This window comes from Podarcis cretensis (assembly GCF_951804945.1).
Source record: "Podarcis cretensis genome assembly, chromosome: 13".
Taxonomy (NCBI): domain Eukaryota; kingdom Metazoa; phylum Chordata; class Lepidosauria; order Squamata; family Lacertidae; genus Podarcis; species Podarcis cretensis.
The window spans coordinates 39,274,593-39,293,414 of record NC_137182.1 but is presented as its reverse complement, the minus strand read 5'-3'; the positions used below and the strand labels follow the sequence as shown (position 1 = coordinate 39,293,414).

Sequence of the window (18,822 nt, the reverse complement as noted above, 5' to 3'; positions counted from 1 at the left end):
GCCGGCCACTGCCGCGTCTCAGGTGAATGGCTCTGGATTCTTACACCTTGGCTGTGATATCCTCGGATCACTCCAAAACCAGACCCTGGTACGATTCCTTTGCTGGGAGCTGCATATGGTGTGGGTGGCTGGCTGGGTGGACGGGGTGAGCTCATAGGTCTTTCCCAGGCTCAGATTTCAGAGATTAATTCCAGGAGCAGCCGTGGACCTGACGCCACCGACAAAGATAGCACTTGTGGCCTGGGACAATGGGAAAGAGGCACGTCCCAAAGACAGCGAGGCCTGTGTGGAGAAGACACCAAAGAACATCTCTTCTCCCACTCCCTACAACCTAGTGTTTCACATGCAGACACACACAAACACAATCAAAACCAGACAAATATACGCCTATGAGAAGTCCTGTAACCAAGAAACTCTCCTCCTTGCACTCCTAATATTCTCCCGTCCTGCAACACTGTGCAACTCCCCATTTATGCGTGTTCAAGGCACGTGACCGTGCATACATCCATTGTCTCCCGAGACAGATGGATTTTTTTATGGGAGCTTCCCATCACATCAAAATATCTATCCAATGTTTTTGTCACAAGTTAATAATTTTATTGCATTGGAGGAAAAAGCACTACATAGCTTTTGCTATAAACAATATATGCTTTTCACAGGGCCGAAAAGTAACAGCAAAGTTTGGGTCAGGGAGAAGCTTTGATCTCTCAGAGAAGTTTCTGGGCTTCTGGTCCTTGAGATCAGTGTCTGCCGCCAGGTTCCGGCAGTGGGTACGAGGCTGCAACTGAAAGCCTGAGATGTCACAATGACATTTGACCTTCAGGACAACCCTGTATTCAGACAAGCAATAACTGGTTCAGATGATTCCACCCTTCCGAAATCAGTTTGGGGTTTCCGTCTGTCCACTGGCAAGGGTTTCCAGGGGTTCAGGAGCCATTTGATCATTGTGGTGGTGTGTGCCCTGCTTCTCATTGGCTGGGATCCAGCCCGTACACTGCCCTTTGGTTGGCTGGAAGAGATTCGCGCTCCAGCTCCCAGAGGAAACGTCGCAGGCGTGTGAGTTGGCGATGGAGGGTGTCGTCTGACACAGGCTCTGAGAGGCGCAAGCGGAAACCGTCACATGGAAGGATCAGGGGCGGGTGGTCTGTGAAACTCTCAAATATGTCACCTGTGGGAAGACAAGGCATTTCTAAAACAACAGGTGTGCTCAAGCTGCTCTTGAGGCTGCTGCACCCAGAGGATTAGCTGGAAATTTCAGTGCCCTGTGTAGATTTAAAAATGTGAGGCCCACCCTGTCTGTCTCACACCCGTCTCCCCGCTCCCAGCTGCTCCCTGGGCAACTGCACCAGTAGCTCTATTCTAAATGACGCATGGATCACACCCTCTGGATAAGAGGTAGGGACAGAAATTGCTGCAGTTTGTGTGACCGTTTGTGGTCAGGTGTGGAAATCAGGCAAGCAAATGCGAGAAGCATTTGTTGTTCTTGTCTTTTTAATCCACAAATGATATGTAATTAATGATGTGCACCCTTCCGGGGGGGGGGGCTTTCTGGTGTTTCCTTTGCACTGAAATGGTATGGAATTGTATATTAATTATGTCATTAAAATTAAGGACATTAAATTCGGCCATAGCAGACAGAAGTGAAAAACATAACTTTTTGGCAGACGCCAAACTGCAGCAAAAACAAAACAGTGCTGATTGTCACAGATACCAGTCAAAACAAAAGTAGCACTGACTTCATACATTCCTGGTAAGAGACTATAGGAGAAACTGATAATAATATGAGTTGTGAAATGCTTTCACATTCCAATTTCCACATTTTGAGGGCAGAGAGAGGGATAGCAGGGGATGGGCGTTAATGCAATGATGGAGAAACTTCATTTGCTGAATTTCTGCCTGATGAGGGCACAGAAATCCTGCCAGAGGTGGTGAGAGTTGAGCCCTGTGTGGGTCAAAAACAAAGCATCTCCTTGACTTACTATGTGCAATCTCATCCCTTTCCTTTTCAGGTGGGCTCCAGCATTCGGGAGACACTCGCCCAGGTCCCAGCTGGTAATTTGTGAGCACGTGCTGGAGCTGAGCCGGGGTCAGTGCCGGATAGTCATTTCTCAGCCGAGACCAGGATGTCTGTGTGCAGCAGGGAAAAGAGAGGTTAGCAATAAACCCTGGAAGAAAAAGACCCACGAAACACCCATTCTTCCTTAGTGGCTGCCATGACTGGCTAGCTCTTTCTCTATGCCAACCGCAGCATTTGCCTTAATAGGGGCAGAAACTAGACTTGATAAATCATGTGATAATTGACATATTAAAAGAATAACATTTCCTTATGAATGAAAAAATAGCCCTGAAAGAAGAAACAAACTTCCTTTGTATAGCCTTGCTGCATAGCAGGTGCCATCTTAGGAGAGGCGTGCCTTCTTATGTGTGGGAGGGGAAGGAGCAGGGCTTTTTTTCAGCCGGAACTTCCCAGAACTCAGTTCTGCACCTCTCAGGTGGGCACCATAGCCATTCTAAGAGAAAGAGGGAGGTGTTCATGGTGAGTTCTGGCACCTTTTTTCCCTAGAAAAGCAGCACTGGGCAGGAGGATGCCTCTTCTAAGATGGTAGCTGCCACCTGCAGTTTTGACAAGCACATACATTTTTAAAGAAAAATTAAGATGTTGGCTGCTTAACGAGAAAAGCCTTCCCTTTCTCAGTCAAGAGGTTGTAATTAAATTGATCTAAGCAGTTTATTGGCAAAACTCTTTCCAAGTGTTAGCAGGAAGATACAGAAAGGCCACTTCATTGACACCATACCTAGCTATAGGGCACAACCATTCACCCTATAGCTTTTACCCCGTGACAGTGATAAACCAACTCAATCCCAGACACTCAAGCAGAAACAGGGTAGGAAGGCGCTTACAGAGCCAGTGAATCCAGATCAGCTCATACAAACATGAATACTATTCTGCAACAAGATATGCGGGATTCTGCAACTTGCATATTTTATGCAAATTAGTATATTTGCATGTTGCTAAGGGTGGGTTTTTTACATGAAGTATTTGACCTCTGTCAGATATAAGAAGGCATCAGCAGCAGGGCTGGCAACATAGCCAACACATTTGTACAAATGTCATGCTTCTGAGATGCCTGCATCTATTTCCATAGGGACTAGAAAAATTTTTTAAAGGGAAACTGAGAACCTCAAGGTACTGTTTTCTGAGCCCAACAGGAAAACCTGCACTGGTGTGGACTTGCAGAAACCTGCACCTGTGTCAATTAAATCAGGCTTCCTTATTCCTACACAAAGCAAGGAGGATGGGTGCTTCAAAATGTTGTTCACTTTTAATAGTCTCTCCAGCACACTCTCATCTTAAAGAAACAGACCATAAAAGAGGAAAGGGGAGAAATGAAGCTTCCCTCCTCTGTGCCTTCAGCCACCTGTTCCCAGATAAAAACGGTGACACCTAGTATTTGTGGTATGTGTGTGTGTGATTCTGATGCCCAAGAGTTGAGCCGCTGCCACCCTAACCCTCAAGCCCCAAGAAGGGGGAACAATCACCTGAAGCAAGCTGGTTTTGGGCACACACAGTAAGTTGGCCGTGGTGCTGAGCTTGCGGAAGAATTCAGTTGCAATGTCCCCCAGGCCCACCCCTTGTAGCCAGTCCAGCACCAGGTCCAGATTGGTTCGGATCTGCACCGCCTTGGCCCACTGGAATAAGGACTGGTGGGAACTGCCTGGAAAAAGGGGGAAAGCATGTTAAGAACATAGAGCCCGAGTGATCTTCCACCTTCCTCGGCAAACCGTCTTGGGATCCCCCCTGCCCATCCCCCTCTGTTCTGAATGAGGGAGCCACCGCCCCAAACCAGCCTGCTTGTTTCCTGTCCTGCTTGGGGGCAGCCCTGAACTCTGGGACAGGCAGGAAACAGCCTGTTTCCACCAGAGACCAGGACAGAAAATAGGAGGAAACAGGAGAGGGAGGGGGGAGGGTTGTGAGGGGATTTGTTCTTCTCACTAGTCAGGGGCAATGAAGAGAGGTTTCAGGCACTCTCCCTGGGCATTTTTGCAATGTGAATAGTGAAACCTCTCCTGTTTGGAATGCTCCCTCAAAAAAAGAAAAAGAAAGAAAAAGAGCTGTCTCCTACTTCTTTTGCTTTCTCAAAATGAAACTTACATGTGATTTATGCCTCACTGTGAAAACATTCTCAGTTCTAGAACATATTATAACTCACTGCCTTGAACCCCGCACACCCTTGTGTCTCACTGGATTGTTCTTGCTTCTCAGAAGACCCAGGAGTCCTAGTCTGTCTCACACTATCAGTATTATTCCATTTGGCTCCTCCACACACTCAAGAATCACTTTCATACAACCTGTTTCACAGTGCATTCATCCTGATCTATGTGCAGGGAAGCTGTGAGGCTAGGCAGCATTAAGACACAAGATGAGCCTGCTGGATCAGACCAACAGACCCGTCTAGTCCAGCATCCTTTTCTCACAGTGGCCAACCAGATGCCCGTAGTAAACCCACAAGCATGACCCGTGCAAATGGGAGCGATGGGAGGGCATCCCCTAGCGCCCTGCTCATTCACAAAATGGGCTATTGAGCCTTTCTTCTAGTTCCCACCCTGAGAAGCCAGGAGCTCATTCTAGGCTCACCTCTCTCCATGAGAGTGTTAAAGAGCGAGGCATTGGAAAAGAAAAAGAGATATCCAAAGGTCTGCGAGACAAGGTCAGGGTGCAGGTCACAGTCACGGGTCAACTCCAGCGTGGCCTGGTAGATGGCAAGGGTCCCCTGGATTCCTTCTGGCATGCTGCTGAGCTCCGGTACGTGGGACAGGTCAGCTGTGGCCGTGAAGGGGTTACTGTCTAGCAAGGCAGGAAGAGCCGAGTAGAGAGTCTGCTGGGTGAGGAAAGGGATGAGAAACACAGGCTACTACAAAGGGTGGGTGGGAAGAGAAGGGGAGGTGGGGGGGGCTTTATTGTCAAGAGTTTGCTCACCCACCTTAGTGAGGTAGTACACAGACTGCTGAAATGTGGACATGATGACTTCGTCCAAGACTGCCATTGCCTCATCACACGTCTCCAGGTCACTGGAGAGCAAAGCATTGTGGGAAGCTCCTGCAGAGATGGGGGAAGAGAGCGAGTCTCAGGGTGTAGCTACATCACAGGAAAGCAAACTAGTTGCCCACTCATTTGCTGTCCAATGGGAACTGTAGCGCTGTAGTGCATCTTTACTGCAGCTTTCTCAGCATCCTCCTCAAACTGTAATTCCCAGGATTCTCTAGGGGAGGCCTTGGTAAACTGGCATAATGCCTTATTCATCTGGTAACAGTGTGTAGAGTGTCTTGAGAGTTCTGTGATATGTCCCTCACATAAGGCTCTACCACAAAGCTTATGTAGAGGTTGGGTTATGTCCTGTCTTTATTGAGCATTTGTGGGGAGATTTTGTGACAATGAGCATCCATCCTGATTTGTTTGTGGGGTGTTTCCACATGTTCCCAGTGATTATTTGTTCCTCCTGATACTTTTTAATGCATTTCCCTGTCACTTTAATAACTGTGACAGGAATGTGCATTCCTTGTGCTAGCACGACAAGAGTGCTTCAGTCCATCTGAATTGGATTTTCTCTTTGTGCTTGAATCTCTCCTGCAAAATACTGACCATCTGGAGGCACCCACAGAAACCATAAGCTCCCTTGCTATTTGAACCCTTCCCCTTTCTGGAAAACCCAAACAGCCCTCAGTCATCAAGTTCTGACCCTCATGGTCTTCCTTTATCTGTCTCTTCTTGGCCCTCTATTCTGATGTATGTCCTAGAGAACCCTGGTATCCTGACCAACAGCTACCCTTCCACTCTCCTCTGACCCCAGGGAATGTTCAGGATTCTTGGCTCACCCTCCAAGTCCAGGTCCTTCTCAATGTCCAGGACTCTTTTCTGCACAAGGCTGAGCAGCTCCATCGCGTTGGCCATCCAGAGCATCAGGGGGCGCAAGTCGGCAGCCACTTCCTCGATGCTGAGATTTCCCAATTCTCCTTTGTCCTGCTGGCTGCAGGGATCAGACAGCGCAAGGGGGATTAGCGCACTGCCGAATGACAGGAGGGTGCTCTCACCTGCTGCCCAGAGGCAGCTGACTCTTGGCTGGGGCATTAAAACAACAGCTGGGCTGACTACTTGGAATTCAATCCATTCCACAAATTTTCAGAGTTCACACCGAGTTCAGGATTTCTTGACATATGTGAACTTTGCTTCCAAGGGACTTAGGTCTTCATTACTTGTGGATTTGCCTTCCACATTTGCAATGTTGCCATTGTGCTGGCTATATTATTAAGGAGGACTTACTAATATGTTGTTACCTATGGACCTTTCTGGATGCATTGCAGTTGTTAATCATTTCAGCAGTGAGTACAAATTGCCTTCCCACAACTGAACTACTACAATGGAGATGTTGCATTTTCACAGCACTCTTGACTGAACTATATTTTTTGCATCACAGAAAATGCAGTTTGTCCCCAATTATTGTGTGCTTCTTCCAGTGGAGCATACATGTGCCATTTGTTTGTTTTATTGGTGAAAATAATACTGATATTCTCCTTCAGAAAATCTGCCTCTTCCTGACACCCCATATCAGTTATGCTCTCTCCCCCACCAAGTTATCATGCTATTGATTTTGAAATGGTATTTGCAGAAAGATCTATCAAACAAAGGCCAAAATTAAAGTCTTTTCATAGAAGTGGATGGAAGGAGCCGACACATGCAAATATATTGGGAGGTAGTAACTTATACAAGAGTGGTAAGTGTTAAAGCTTCAGAAGGCTGGAAGGAACTAAACCAGAGAAGGAGGAGCCTGTGGCCTCCTAGATCAGAGTCCTTCAACCTGGATCCCTGGATGTTGTCAGGCTATAACTCCAATCATCTTGTCAGCTTAGTTTAGGCAATTGCCACCTTAGCCTTAAGCAATTGTCAGGGATGATAAGAGCTGTAGTCTAACAACATCTGGGGGCCCAGGGTTGAACAGCACTGTTCTAGATGTTGTTTGGACTCCAAATCCCCAGCTTGCAGGGCCAATCATCAGGGACAATGGGAGCATATTGTTCAGGTCCATCATCCCTGAACTAAACAATACAAGGATGTCTTCACCTGCAAGATAATTTGTCATGCATCACACAATATTTCTTCAGTTGCTAGTCACCTAACTGATATTTGTCTCTTTATGTCAAAAGTAACTTATTCGCTAGACCACTACATCAAATAAAGCGGAGCAGACTGAAGCTTAGAAAAGTCTGAAGTCTGTAGCTCCCTCGGGGACAGACTTTGAAAATGCCCATTGTGCTGTTTGCTGTAGAGGCATAACTCTACTCCTGCACCTTTATGGTGAAAGCCCCAAGTCCCTGGCATCAACCCCAACCCCATTTAATACCAGAATCTGTCCATGAGGACTGCATTCAGACATGGCAACTTCAAGAATTCATCCTAGGAAACAATTTAACAGTTTGACAAAAACTAAGATAAACTGCTTAGATTCTAAGTATAGCACCTCCCCAACATCTTGCGAGATGCAGAACAGCACCTTCCGGAAGCCAAATATGAGACATACTTTAGCTCTTACTTACTTTTCCGGCTGTCTATCTCCAATCTCTTTTATCTTCTCCTGGGAAGAAGGATATGAAAAAATAAAATGAATTATGGAGGTTTGGAACCCAACACAGAGTAGCCTCGAGCCCTTTCCATGCCTGAAAGCCAAAGGGAAAGAAGTTCATGGAAAACAGGTACTGAAGGAACTGATGGGGGAAATCTATTTCCTTTCATTACATTTACAACTTCCTCTTAGGAACTCAGTGTTTCCTACATGTTCTCTCATACCAGCTCCAATTCTGCTTAGCTAGAACTGCTTCAGTTGCCTTCAAGGAGAGCTTAAGGGCTAGAAGGATCCATGTTTTTACCTATAACCATAAGAACCAGCTTCTCGCTGCCACCGCCGTTTCTTAGTGAAAGCGAAAATGTTCCAAATGCTGGATTCCTTCCATGCCATGCCTGATTATCAACATCTTAATAGCTACATACACAGACCTACATAAAGGGCTTCAGAATTAGATATGGAGGTGGAGGGAATACAAGGGAAGGATGTCAAAGCAGCGCAAAGGTCATGAACTGAACTGCATGTCACTTACCCAAACAGCCTCCTTGACCAGCTGAGCGATTCTGGCTATCAACCTGGGAAGGTGTCCTGGCTCCAGCTCCCGGACGGCGTGTTCCAGGCAGAGCCCAAAGAGGAAGGCAGGGCCCAACCTGCAGTTTGGCGCCTCCTGCAGCCTCACAATCTCAGCCAAGAGGGCCTCCTGCTCCTGGGGTCGGTAGCGCAGCTGAGGTTCTCGGCTCTTGAGGTAGGCCCGGAAAGCTTCCTGGCGCTCCTGCAGGGAACGACCGCAGGCCTGGCATGCCAAGGCCCCCACCAACCCTGGGGACACCCAGGCCTTGGGCAGCCAGGCCAGCGGCGCAGCTGCAGCTCGTGGGTCCTTGTACATGAAGAGGAAGTGCTGCCCCATTCCCAGCAAGTCTCCGGGAGCCAGCTCCACCTGGCGATGAAGTGGGGCACCGTTGTGGGTTATCAACGCTCCCCGGAATGGCCGCACCATGGCCGAGCCCCGGGGCTGGCTGGGGTCTGCGGGGGGCACTGAAGACACGACACAGCAGTGGCGCGGGAGGATGTCTGGGGCGCTCAGGAACGTGTCCACATAGTTGGATTGGTCTGGAGCCGGGCAGCGCTCAGGGCGGCCAAAAATGTGTCGGCGGCGTGTCATCACGTGGATTACAAACTCCTGTTGGTGAAAGAGAGAGAAGGGAATAGAGCAGGAAGAAAAGATCAGCCGCAGTGGTTGGCATTCCTGCTAGTGGCCCTGAGCTACCCCGAGCGCATGTGTTGGGCCAGTGGGGCACTCGGCTGAAGCACTGGCCCTTTAGGTCAGGGGTGGGAAACCTTTTCAGTCCCTTCATGGGCAACTTCCTTAGGGGTGGGCCCATACCAGTGGTAGGTGGAGCCAGAGGCAAAAGGGATGGAGCAACTGATGCAACAGAAAAAAATAAAGATGAGGCTTTGGAGGGGTAAGAGATCCTCTGGGTGGTCAAATAGTCACAGGTCAGCTGTAGTGTGGCTGATGCAACAACTAAAAGTTCCACTGTGGGCTCATTCACACTTCCTTTTAAACAGAGGTCTGGGATTTCCAGGTCTGTGCCTGAGCAGGTTTTATTTTGCCCCACAGCTTTCCCCAGAAAAAAAAAACTGTGTTTTACCACTGAATCCGCAGAAAACCCACTTGCTGTTTGCTCCAATTCAGCGGTAATTTTTTTTTTGGGGGGGGGTCTCCCGGGAAAACAGCAGAAGTGGGGGAAATGCTTGGACACAGACCTTGAAATCCCAGTTCTGTGCCTAGAAACTCAGCACAAAAGGAAGTGTGGATAAGCCCTAAGTCACACAACAGAGGTTTTTATACTGGTGGTTCAACTGTGGATCACTAGGAAGAAGAAGGCATCCCACCCACCCCCCACATAAATGTATGGGAAATCTTGCTCCCTTTCTTCTAAGAGGTTGCCTGAACTAAGCTTGAAGAAATTCAGTGGATCATCTTAACTTCACTCAGGCTTGGGTTACACCTGTTTGCCTTTCCCTGTGGCCTGACACTGAAGTGTCCTGCTTGGGTCATTCATTCCTGTTTGCTCCACAGGCCTCCAGGTGGACATGTCTGTCAATTTCATTTTATCCCAGTTTCTTTTCTTTCTTTCTTTTTTGCATTCTTAAGTTCAGCTCTACACATTTCTGCAATAGTTTATGCGGTTTTTTTAAAGCCTTCACAAAAATTGTCAACATTTGAGTGCACGTTTCTCCTTATATGCACAGTTTCCATACGCAATTTCCCGTGAGATACACAATTTCACCAGAATTTTTGCCAAATATAATGCATTTTTTTTTACTAGTACACACTTTTAAAATATTTTCCCTTTATAGACACATGCTTGGACTCATTATTTGGCTAAAGAACTGCATCACAAATTTCAGACAAGTGCAAATTTTGAAGGACAGCTGTGTTTCAGTTTACATGTGGTTTCAGAAAGTGTGAATCTGTTAAGTCTGCATTCAGATCCAAAGTGGATTGAATTTCTCCCCTATCCCTAGGTAGATCCCTCTTTATTTAATTCTGCTCTCTTTTCCTGACAATATGGGATAACAGAGAAGGCAAGAGTGGCTGACGGGGTGGGGGTGAGGGCAACCAACCTTCCTTCAGCAGAAGTTTCTAGTATTTTCCAACTCCATGTTGACATGGACCCCGAAGGACCCTGAACCCCACAGTCACTCAGCTTCATCAAAACCATAGAGCTGGAAAAGATTAGAACTGCTCCAATCTTCCAAGCAGGAAAGTGGACCTACCTGCTTTTCATTGTAGCCCAACAACTGTAGGAAATAGGGGTGCTCTGTTGGTGGTTGTATGAGGCACTGTGAGAGCTGCTCCAAGTTGGCCACATCCATGGCCTCTGCTTCAGATGCTGGAGGAGCCGATGTGCCCTCGGCCCCCTCCGATGCCTTCAGTCGTGACTCCTCAGCCAGACCCGCTTCCTGTGGTTCCCCAACCGCCATGCTCAGCACTCCTTTGCGGTCCCTGCGGCGTTTTGTGCTGAGATTCATCTCGCTGATACTGCGACGGAGGGAAAGGTTGTCCGCCCTCTCTTTGGGGGGCACATGGCCTCCTGAGGCGGCCCGAGAGCGGCGAGATTGCTGCCGACGGGCCTGGGAGATACCTACAAGAGGCAGGGAGAGAAGGCAGACAGACAAATCTAATTTATGTGAACAGTCGTGCAAAATAAAAGCAATACCCTTACCTAACCTATATATTTTGAAAATTCTCCCAAGTTGGGGGCCTATGGAAGGGAAGGAGTACTGGGAAATATCCAAGCAGTTTTTGGGGGAAATAATTTTGTCACACTTCTCCTTTGATATCTTTGTATGCAAGGAGTTGGAATTCTGTCTCCTATTCAATTAGTTAAGGACTTTTGCTCCATTTACATGTATGGAATGTGTGAAGGGGGACCACATTAGTCTGTAGCCCCTGGAATTCGGTTTCCCCTTGCAGCTGCCTATGTGCCCACATTCCAATATAAAGAAAATTGTCCTTGTAAAAAAGGTAATGTGTGAGTACCGTACTTAGGATTCCAATGTATGCAATGTATGTTTGTTTATTGGAAAATCATAAATAAAACTTAAAGAGAGCGAGAGAGAGCACTGTTACTTAGCCCCCAGTATCTGGTACTCAAAGAGGTATACTGCCCTTGAATATACTTTCAGCTCTCAGCACTAATGGCCATTAATCAATCTGTCCTCCATGCATCAGCCTCAGCCTTTTTAGAAGCCAACTAAACTAAAGACCATCACCATATTGTGGCAAAACAAATTCCACATGCTAATTAAGCACTTGACAATGAAGTTGATTAGCCTCTTTGCAGCAGCAAAGCTTTTTGATCTCTTCCTGACAAATCATAAGTTCTAGAAACCTAACTGGATGGTAAATGAAATGAATGAAAGCCAAGCTTCTAAAGGACTTGAAAACAGCATGAAACCCTAGAGCAGAATTGAGACCTAGGACCCAGAAGAGCATCTATTGACAGTTCCCTGGAAGCCTCACCCACTGCCAACAACACCACACATACCAGACCCATCGCCATCTTCGCCTTCTGCCATCCTCTCCACATCACATCGTCGGCGGATCTCAAATCGGCGTGTGCAGCCGGTCTTGGGTTTCCACACATCCTGCAGCACGAGCGGGCGTTCAGAATCACCTACTGCACGGAGATACTGGGCCTGCCAGGAACCATCTGTGCCGTGAACGTTGCCGACCACATCGCATAAGACATACGCATCTTCGGCATTGGCCTGCGCCACGCCATAGCGCTCGAGTGCTTCCTGCACCAGCTGCCGGGCAGTGGAGCGCGCTGTGGCCAGCACACTCTTGTAGTTGGCACCTGTGGAGATGTCGCCTCCGTAGATTTTCAGGATCCCTGGCACTTCTCCCTGCGACGGGGGCTCAACTCGATCTTCAGGTAGTGGATCAATGAGATCGGCCAGTTTCTTCTCACTGGCCCAGCGACCTCTTCCTCCGCTGGTGGGCACTCCAGTCCCACCCCGCTGGAAGAGCGCTGAAATCCTCTTGTGTCGACTGGCCTTATTCTTGGTGGCCGGGCGCATCTCCACAGACTCACTTCCACGGCTGGCTGTATCCGAGGATGTCGATCTGTGAGGAGTATAGACAGACTCAAAGAGACAGCAAGGGTGGCACCACAATGACAGGATGATGATGCAGCAGCCAAGCTGCTGGGTTCAGAGGTGGGAGATCTACTGTAACAAACTTGCTCTGCCTCAAAGCTTGTTGGGCAAGTCATAAGAATATAAGAAGAGCCTGCTGGATCAAGCCAATGGGCCAAAGTCCAGCATCCTGTTCTCACAGTAGCCACCAAGACACCTATGAGAAACCCCAAAGCAGGCCTCAAGCACAAGGGCATTCTCCCCTCCACCCCCTTGGTTTCCAGCAAAGCCATCTCTCCCCTTAAACAAGTCACCATCTCTCTGGCACATAGTCAGAAATTTTATGGACAGGCAGCCTTGGAGGACGGCAGGAAAGTTTCACAGGGATAAGGTGAGTTAAATTATGATGTAACCTGCTCAAGTAGAATCATAAATAGTGATGGGCCCAAATGCCCTCCCCAACTGTGTCACTGTAAGGCTAGGAGGGAACATTTCAGTAATTTGGCAAAAAGGAGCCAAGTACAGGGCAAACTTACTAGAGGCTTAGTACTCCAGGTTGCTGGTACATGCCTTTCCCCCTCTATTTATTCACCAGCTTCATGATGACATCATGTATTAGTTGTCGTCATGAAGCCAAATAAGAGTGAGGGCAATTCTTCCTGCCCTCACTCTGGAGTTTGGTAGGTTAAAAGGAAATGGTGCCCACCAGCAGCTGAAATTCCTGGAAGTGTGATCACTGCTGCTGCCAGGATCAGGAAATGACTGGTGCCAAAACAAAGGTGAAGGAGACAGATTAGCAATACTTAGGGTTATCATATTTCAAAAAGTTAAATTCCTGACACCCGCTTTTTTTTAGAAACCCACCAAAATTGATTTTAAGCTTTTTGAGCTATTTCCACTCCTGCCATACATGTGATCCGACAAAATTCCCCCAACTGCACTTTTACCCCTGAAAACCAGGACATGTCAGGAATTTTCCTGATATAAGGCAAGCCTAGCAATACTTTTTTTTCACTTTTGAGTAAAAAAGTTATGAGAAGTTCTTGCTCAATTCTGATTGCAAATTAGTTTTTCTCTGTTTTGCTCATTTTACCCCAAGCCCTGGAGAATGTTCGTTCATTGTAGTCCCCATTTCATTAGCACAGACCACATTTGTGTTCTGCTGTGTGCTTTGCCTACTAAAATATTCCATACAATTTCTGAATGGATTAACTTTGAATTAATTCCCCACCCCCCTGTAACGTAGCCCTGGCATCCCACCCCATAGTGGTGGTTCAGAGCACATGATGCTTCCCTGAATGCTGCATAACCAGGCAAAGGCTACAGTGCATCTACACAACTTAGTCTGAGGTGAGAGCCAGTGGTATCATGGAATGCACAGCTGCTAATTGCCAATTACTGCTAAGGATTGCAATTATGCAAATAGATGTGAGGACCGGAATGGTGTGATGTCAGAAAGGCACAGAAGTCCACATACACAGACCACCCTGCTATAGTTTTCTTCTCTGTAATTCCTGAGAGGTGATTTGTCATGGATGGACCAGTCCCAGGGCTGTGAATCTTCTTAACAGTTGCACTATTTAATGGTGCCTCTTTTGCCTGAATGAGTGAGTGTTTTAGGCAGACCAACAAGCAACAGAATGGCCTATGTACTAATAGTGAACTCATTCTCCGAGTACCTATTCATATGTAGTCAAAATGGCACCATCCGTGTTGGAGGAGGAGGCATCAGCAGGCTTGTGGAATCTTTAAGGTTTGCAAAAATACAAAGAAATCTTAATTGAATAAACCCTAAAGGAAGGGGGACAGGGGCAGGGGAGCAAAACAACAAGGTCCGTTATCAGTCTAGCTGGGCCCCACAAGGCAGTCACTTACTTGACAGACCCCACACTAGGCCACCTGCGTCCCAGCTTGGCAAAATGTTTCTTTGGGGAGTTGATCCAAAGGCCAACAGGAAAGTGAAGCTTCCCAAAGCGGGGGCTCCCGTCTTTCCGCTCATCCGAGAACATGGTCACAGGGACCTAGAGCCTTTGACAGGTGAATATGCGGGGGGTGGGGGAGAGAGAGAAAGGCATAAAATAAGCAGACCCGTGCATCCTGTCCATTTACAACATTTGTTACAAGAAACATCTGAACATTTCAGCTTTAACTGATTGTATTTTCTTAAAAAACACACTCAGACAACCCCAAACAGCATGCTTCTTCTAGGCTTTATTTCCAAGTGCTCTGAATCTGGGGGAGAGGAAAACAAAATTTCTATGCACCACCACTGAGCCAAAGGAGAAGATGACAGCATGGCCCACCAGAGATCTGCAATATGGAATTTCAACTGGCCAGAGCAGATCACGTGATAAGGTCCAACACCTACAAAAGCTTCCAGTCAGGTTGGTTCTTTGGTTTGAGCAACAAGCTTGGTGGTGTCCTGTGCCACAGACTTCCTCTTTCTCTACCTTTCTCTTACCTGGCCACACCAAGCCTTGTTTTGACTTGCTCCCTGGATATCATCAAGGCCTGCCAGGCCATATTGTAGAATCCTAGAATTGTAGAGTTGGAAGGGACCACAAGGGTCATCTAGTCCAACCCCCGCAATGCAGGAATGTCTTGCACAAACCCCAAACCCTGGAATTAAAAGTCTCATGCTCTACCAACTGAACTATTTTTGAGGATAGAGAGTCTAAGGGGACAGGGAATAGTTTTAGAGCAGCCAAAATTTAAACACGGTTAACCTAAAATTATGTAAGTGTGGAATCTGACCCCTGGCCAACGGAACCTTGGGGCCAGGGGTTTGGAAGGGGGGGGGCGCGGACTGTCCCTGGTGCCCTCACTGAGGAGGGTGACATTCGACGCGCCACCTGCCCACAATTCCCAAGCCTACCGCAAGCCATCAGGGTAAGGAGGGAGCTGCGCCGCTTTGCCAGCGGCATTCCCCAATTCCCCCTTCGTTTTGACAGCTTGAGGGTGGCTTGGGAGTTGCAGGCGGGCGGCGCGCCGAATTTCTGCCATGGCCGGCTCGCTCCCCCCCGGCTGCAAGGCACATGCACTGCTCTGGGCACCCGAGCGGCTATCCCACGCCTGGGAGGGCACCCTCCGTGCCACACACCCCTCGGGAGCGCGCCCACCATGGGCAGCGCAGGCATATGCTCCACCGCTGCTTGGGGCCACTGCCACATTAACAACCCTTTAGTTCATGTCAGCTGAGGCAGAAGGTGGGGAGGACCTTGCTTCCCAAGGAAGGCGGAGAGCTTTAAAAGCTATTTTTGCATTGAGTTTTCCCAGTGTAAGAAGAGGTTTTAAGATTTCCACCTTGCTTGCATTTAATTTGTGGGATTTCAGCTAGTGGCCTTCAACTGTATATGCTTGAAATCGTGCAAGTTAAATGCACTTAAGATGCAATCATACTGTATAATTTTCTTTTCTTTTAATGTTATGCTTTTGATTGGCTGTTTTCTCAACGCACTATAAGATGCTGTTAATATAACATACAGAAGAAGCAAACTAATGAATAAAATCCATATACTGTATATAAGTATGTGTAGATTTGCACAGACACAGCTCAGCCCTGATGCCTGGGAAACCTTTCCCCTCCCTGTGGCTTTATTTTTTTTTGTCCTTGCACTCCTCTTTCATGCCAGGCACTCTCCTTGCCTAAACCCTATAGAGAGATCTAGATTAATTTCCCAGAGAACACACACTGCTCACTTTACTTCATGGGGAGAGCTGCCTGGTGGAGTTCAAACCCAGATCAAAGTGGCAGCAGAGGCACCAGGCCTGTACTTCCACCCTGACCACGAGGGGTGAGTCAGAGGCCCTGAATCAAACAGTTACGTCAACAGGAAAAGCAGAAAAAATGAGTTGAGGGGTTAGGATAGCTTGAAAGCCACACCTCACAAAGGTACCCCCTGAGCTACTGGGTTGTTAGGAGATGGGACACAATGAAGGAAAGCAATAAACACATCAACCCATAGCCCATTCCCACCCTACCTCCTGCTTCTCCATCATAATCAGTAGGTTCCTCTCCAAAATACTGAGTACTAATTAATTCTGACTTCTTTTCATCTCCACATAAGAAAACCCGTGAGTTCTGGCTCTCATCACCTCTAACTGTAACCAAAGACAACACAAACCTTTCTTTGGTGCCTGAGGGAGAAAACCTAAATGGTGCTCCTCCTCCTCCACTCCCACCCCATCTATCCAACAAATAATCCAACATCTGCTGCTTTATAAAGGTACATCTAAATCTCCCCTCCAATCAGAATGCTTCACCCTGCCTAACGTTAGGGCCGGAGCGGACTGTAAACTTGCACATCTCGCAGAGAAGGGAAGCATCTTAAGTTCTGTGTCCTTTCTCCACACTATCAGGAGCTTTCTAGAGGCAGAAAGAAAGAGAAGGCAGGAAGGCCTGAACACTTTATAATCTGAAATAGAATCTATCAAGGACTCTATCAAGAAGCAAGGAGCCAGGAGTCCTGGGTTACCTGAGAGGAAGTTTTGGGCATAAGAAGGCCAAAGACAGATCTCTTTGGGTTCTCTTTGCATGAGATTCAGTGGGCAGAGGAGGAAATTAATTCAGCACACATTTTCCCACCTGTTTACTGTCCCTCCCCAGTTTTGAATTCTGTAGCTTTGCTGCATGTTTACCTGTTCCACAAGGTGTCCCCAGGTGCTGCAGTCTCCCACTGCCACCCACTCTCACGCATCCAGCAGGCCAGGCTGCATCTTCCACTGGGGTATGGTGGCCACTCTCAGCTCTGGCGTTCCTGAGTGTGCTGTGTGTGACTTAAGTCCAGTGATGACTGCGCACGGATTTCCCGTGCCTCTGGTCATTCACACACAGGAGGTGGGGCAGGAAAGAGAGGTGGGGGGCAGGAAACTGACTGGGAAGCAGGGCCTCTCCCAAGAACCGGGGAGGGCGCAGGATCAGGGAGTGGGGCAGACAGGCTAATAAGACATCTGAACTAGCAGGAGCAGGAAGCCCCAGGCAGTTAAACAGAGGTGGGGAGGGGATAGATTTAGAAAATCAGAAGTTGGGGTGTGTGGTTTTTGACATTTGATGGTTTTGCTGTCATCAAACAATGAGGCCTACAGGCAGAATCATTTGGCCTTGAGGGAAGCTATGTGAAAAGCCTGCATAGTCTGGCTCCTCAGAGCTGGTTGTATTCCTCCACTACCATGTGCAGGATTCAGCTTTGTGTCATGCTGCTACGGTTGCCAACATTTTAACCAGCCACTGTAGTTGTGCCTATGCTATGAAGATATGTGCAGATTGGCAAGATTCTCGAAGCGATTTACAAAAACTGTAAAACTGAATGCAATAAATGCAATAGTAAAGATCAAAATAGGGTAGATACCTTGGGGAACAGCCTTAGGGACAGCCTAGTGAAGCCTTCCCTAACCTTCTGCCTTCCAGATGTTTTGAACTACCACTCCCATGATGGCTAGTGTGTATAGGAGGAGTTGGGAAGGCCCTCCATACGTTGTTGGACTCAGATTTCCATCAGGCCCAGCCAACATGACCAAAGAACAGGTATTATAGGAGTCATAGAAATCAGGAGCTATATGCTCCACTTAGATCCCCACCATTCAGGAAAAGCAAAAGTAATTGCAATTGAAAGCTAAGGAAAAACAGTGTGTTGTCTGCACTCAGTCTGTATGCATGCTATCATAGGCGTGTGAATGTTGGGGGCAGTATTCTTGGCTCAGATATGGCATATGGGTGGGAGAATTTGGCACAGTATTTGGCAGGGGCCAGGGCATGAGTGCTGCCAACCCTCTGGACGCTGCACGTGCATAAATATATTTCCCACACCTGTTTCCTTAGTCATTATTCTGGGCGGAGATTTGCTTCCCCTTTGCCACACTCCCCTTCATATGCACTTTCGCCCACCCGCTTCGGCTGTTTTACAGGGTGTGTGTAGCTTTCCCCCGACCCCAATCATTTTTTTCAGCTGGGACCTGGGGTGTGTGCTTGCACAGTACATGAGCCTACATTTCCCCTACACCCTTTTCCCTGGTCCTGTAGGCTTGGGTGTGGACAAGGGAGTGGGTGTTTTTGACCTGACTTCACACCTTTCATTTGTTTCCAGTGTATGTTGGGTGTGCCTTTCATATGTGCTCGCAGGACCTTGGCTTCGGGCAAATTGCTGATCTAGGTAATCTTAGAGTCACTCTGAGCTCCATGATATTGTGATTCTTCAAGCCTCTTGTGTCCCACATGGTCAGATGACAAGAAGTACTGACCAGTTAGTTTTCTTATATTCTTCTTCTTTAAAAGACACAGCAGGGGGTGGGTGGGTGGAATTCAGACTATTAATCCTAATACTTTCTTACTAGATCTGCTCCCCACCCACCAAATTAAAAGTTGTTTGACCTGTTAGGGAAAACTTACCTGTACAGATTTGAATGAAAATTAAATGTACCAATTTTCTGTGGCTTTTATGTTCAGAGTTCACAGAGGGAGATGACTGCCGAAACGCTCAACAGTTTCAAAAGCCACCTCAGGATAATGGAAAAGGTCTAAACAATATTGGATTGAGATAAATCAAACATTCATGCATAA

General features: G+C 47.6%; 1 protein-coding gene across 3 annotated transcripts; it reads right to left on the bottom strand.

The window, feature by feature from the left end:
• Nucleotides 1–574: 574 nt before the first annotated feature.
• RASIP1 (Ras interacting protein 1) lies at nt 575–18,757 on the bottom strand. Of its 3 annotated transcripts, none has more exons than XM_079950751.1 (12): nt 18,652–18,757; nt 14,142–14,294; nt 11,675–12,255; nt 10,401–10,768; nt 8,149–8,796; nt 7,591–7,628; nt 5,875–6,026; nt 4,983–5,098; nt 4,637–4,880; nt 3,541–3,716; nt 1,980–2,127; nt 575–1,168 (listed from the first exon to the last, which is right to left on the bottom strand). In XM_079950751.1, exons 2-12 carry the CDS (start codon nt 14,273–14,275, stop codon nt 969–971), a joined length of 2,805 nt encoding a protein of 934 aa, XP_079806877.1. In that variant the 5' UTR covers nt 14,276–14,294; nt 18,652–18,757; the 3' UTR covers nt 575–968. The 3 variants fall into 3 exon arrangements, with proteins under 3 accessions (XP_079806877.1, XP_079806876.1, XP_079806878.1); XM_079950750.1 differs by lacking the exon at nt 18,652–18,757 and adding an exon at nt 16,905–17,677; XM_079950752.1 differs by lacking the exon at nt 18,652–18,757 and adding an exon at nt 16,905–17,677 and having other exon boundaries at nt 4,637–4,877.
• Nucleotides 18,758–18,822: the final 65 nt, after the last annotated feature.

Coding starts and splice junctions, on each gene's coding strand:
- RASIP1 (XM_079950751.1), bottom strand. CDS start 14,275: ATGTTCTCGGATGAGCGGAAAGACGGGAGCCCCCGCTTTGGGAAGCTT. Junction 12,256..14,141: donor CCTAGTGTGGGGTCTGTCAA/GTAAGTGACTGC, acceptor TACTCCTCACAG/ATCGACATCCTCGGATACAG. Junction 2,128..3,540: donor CCAAAACCAGCTTGCTTCAG/GTGATTGTTCCC, acceptor TGCTGCACACAG/ACATCCTGGTCTCGGCTGAG.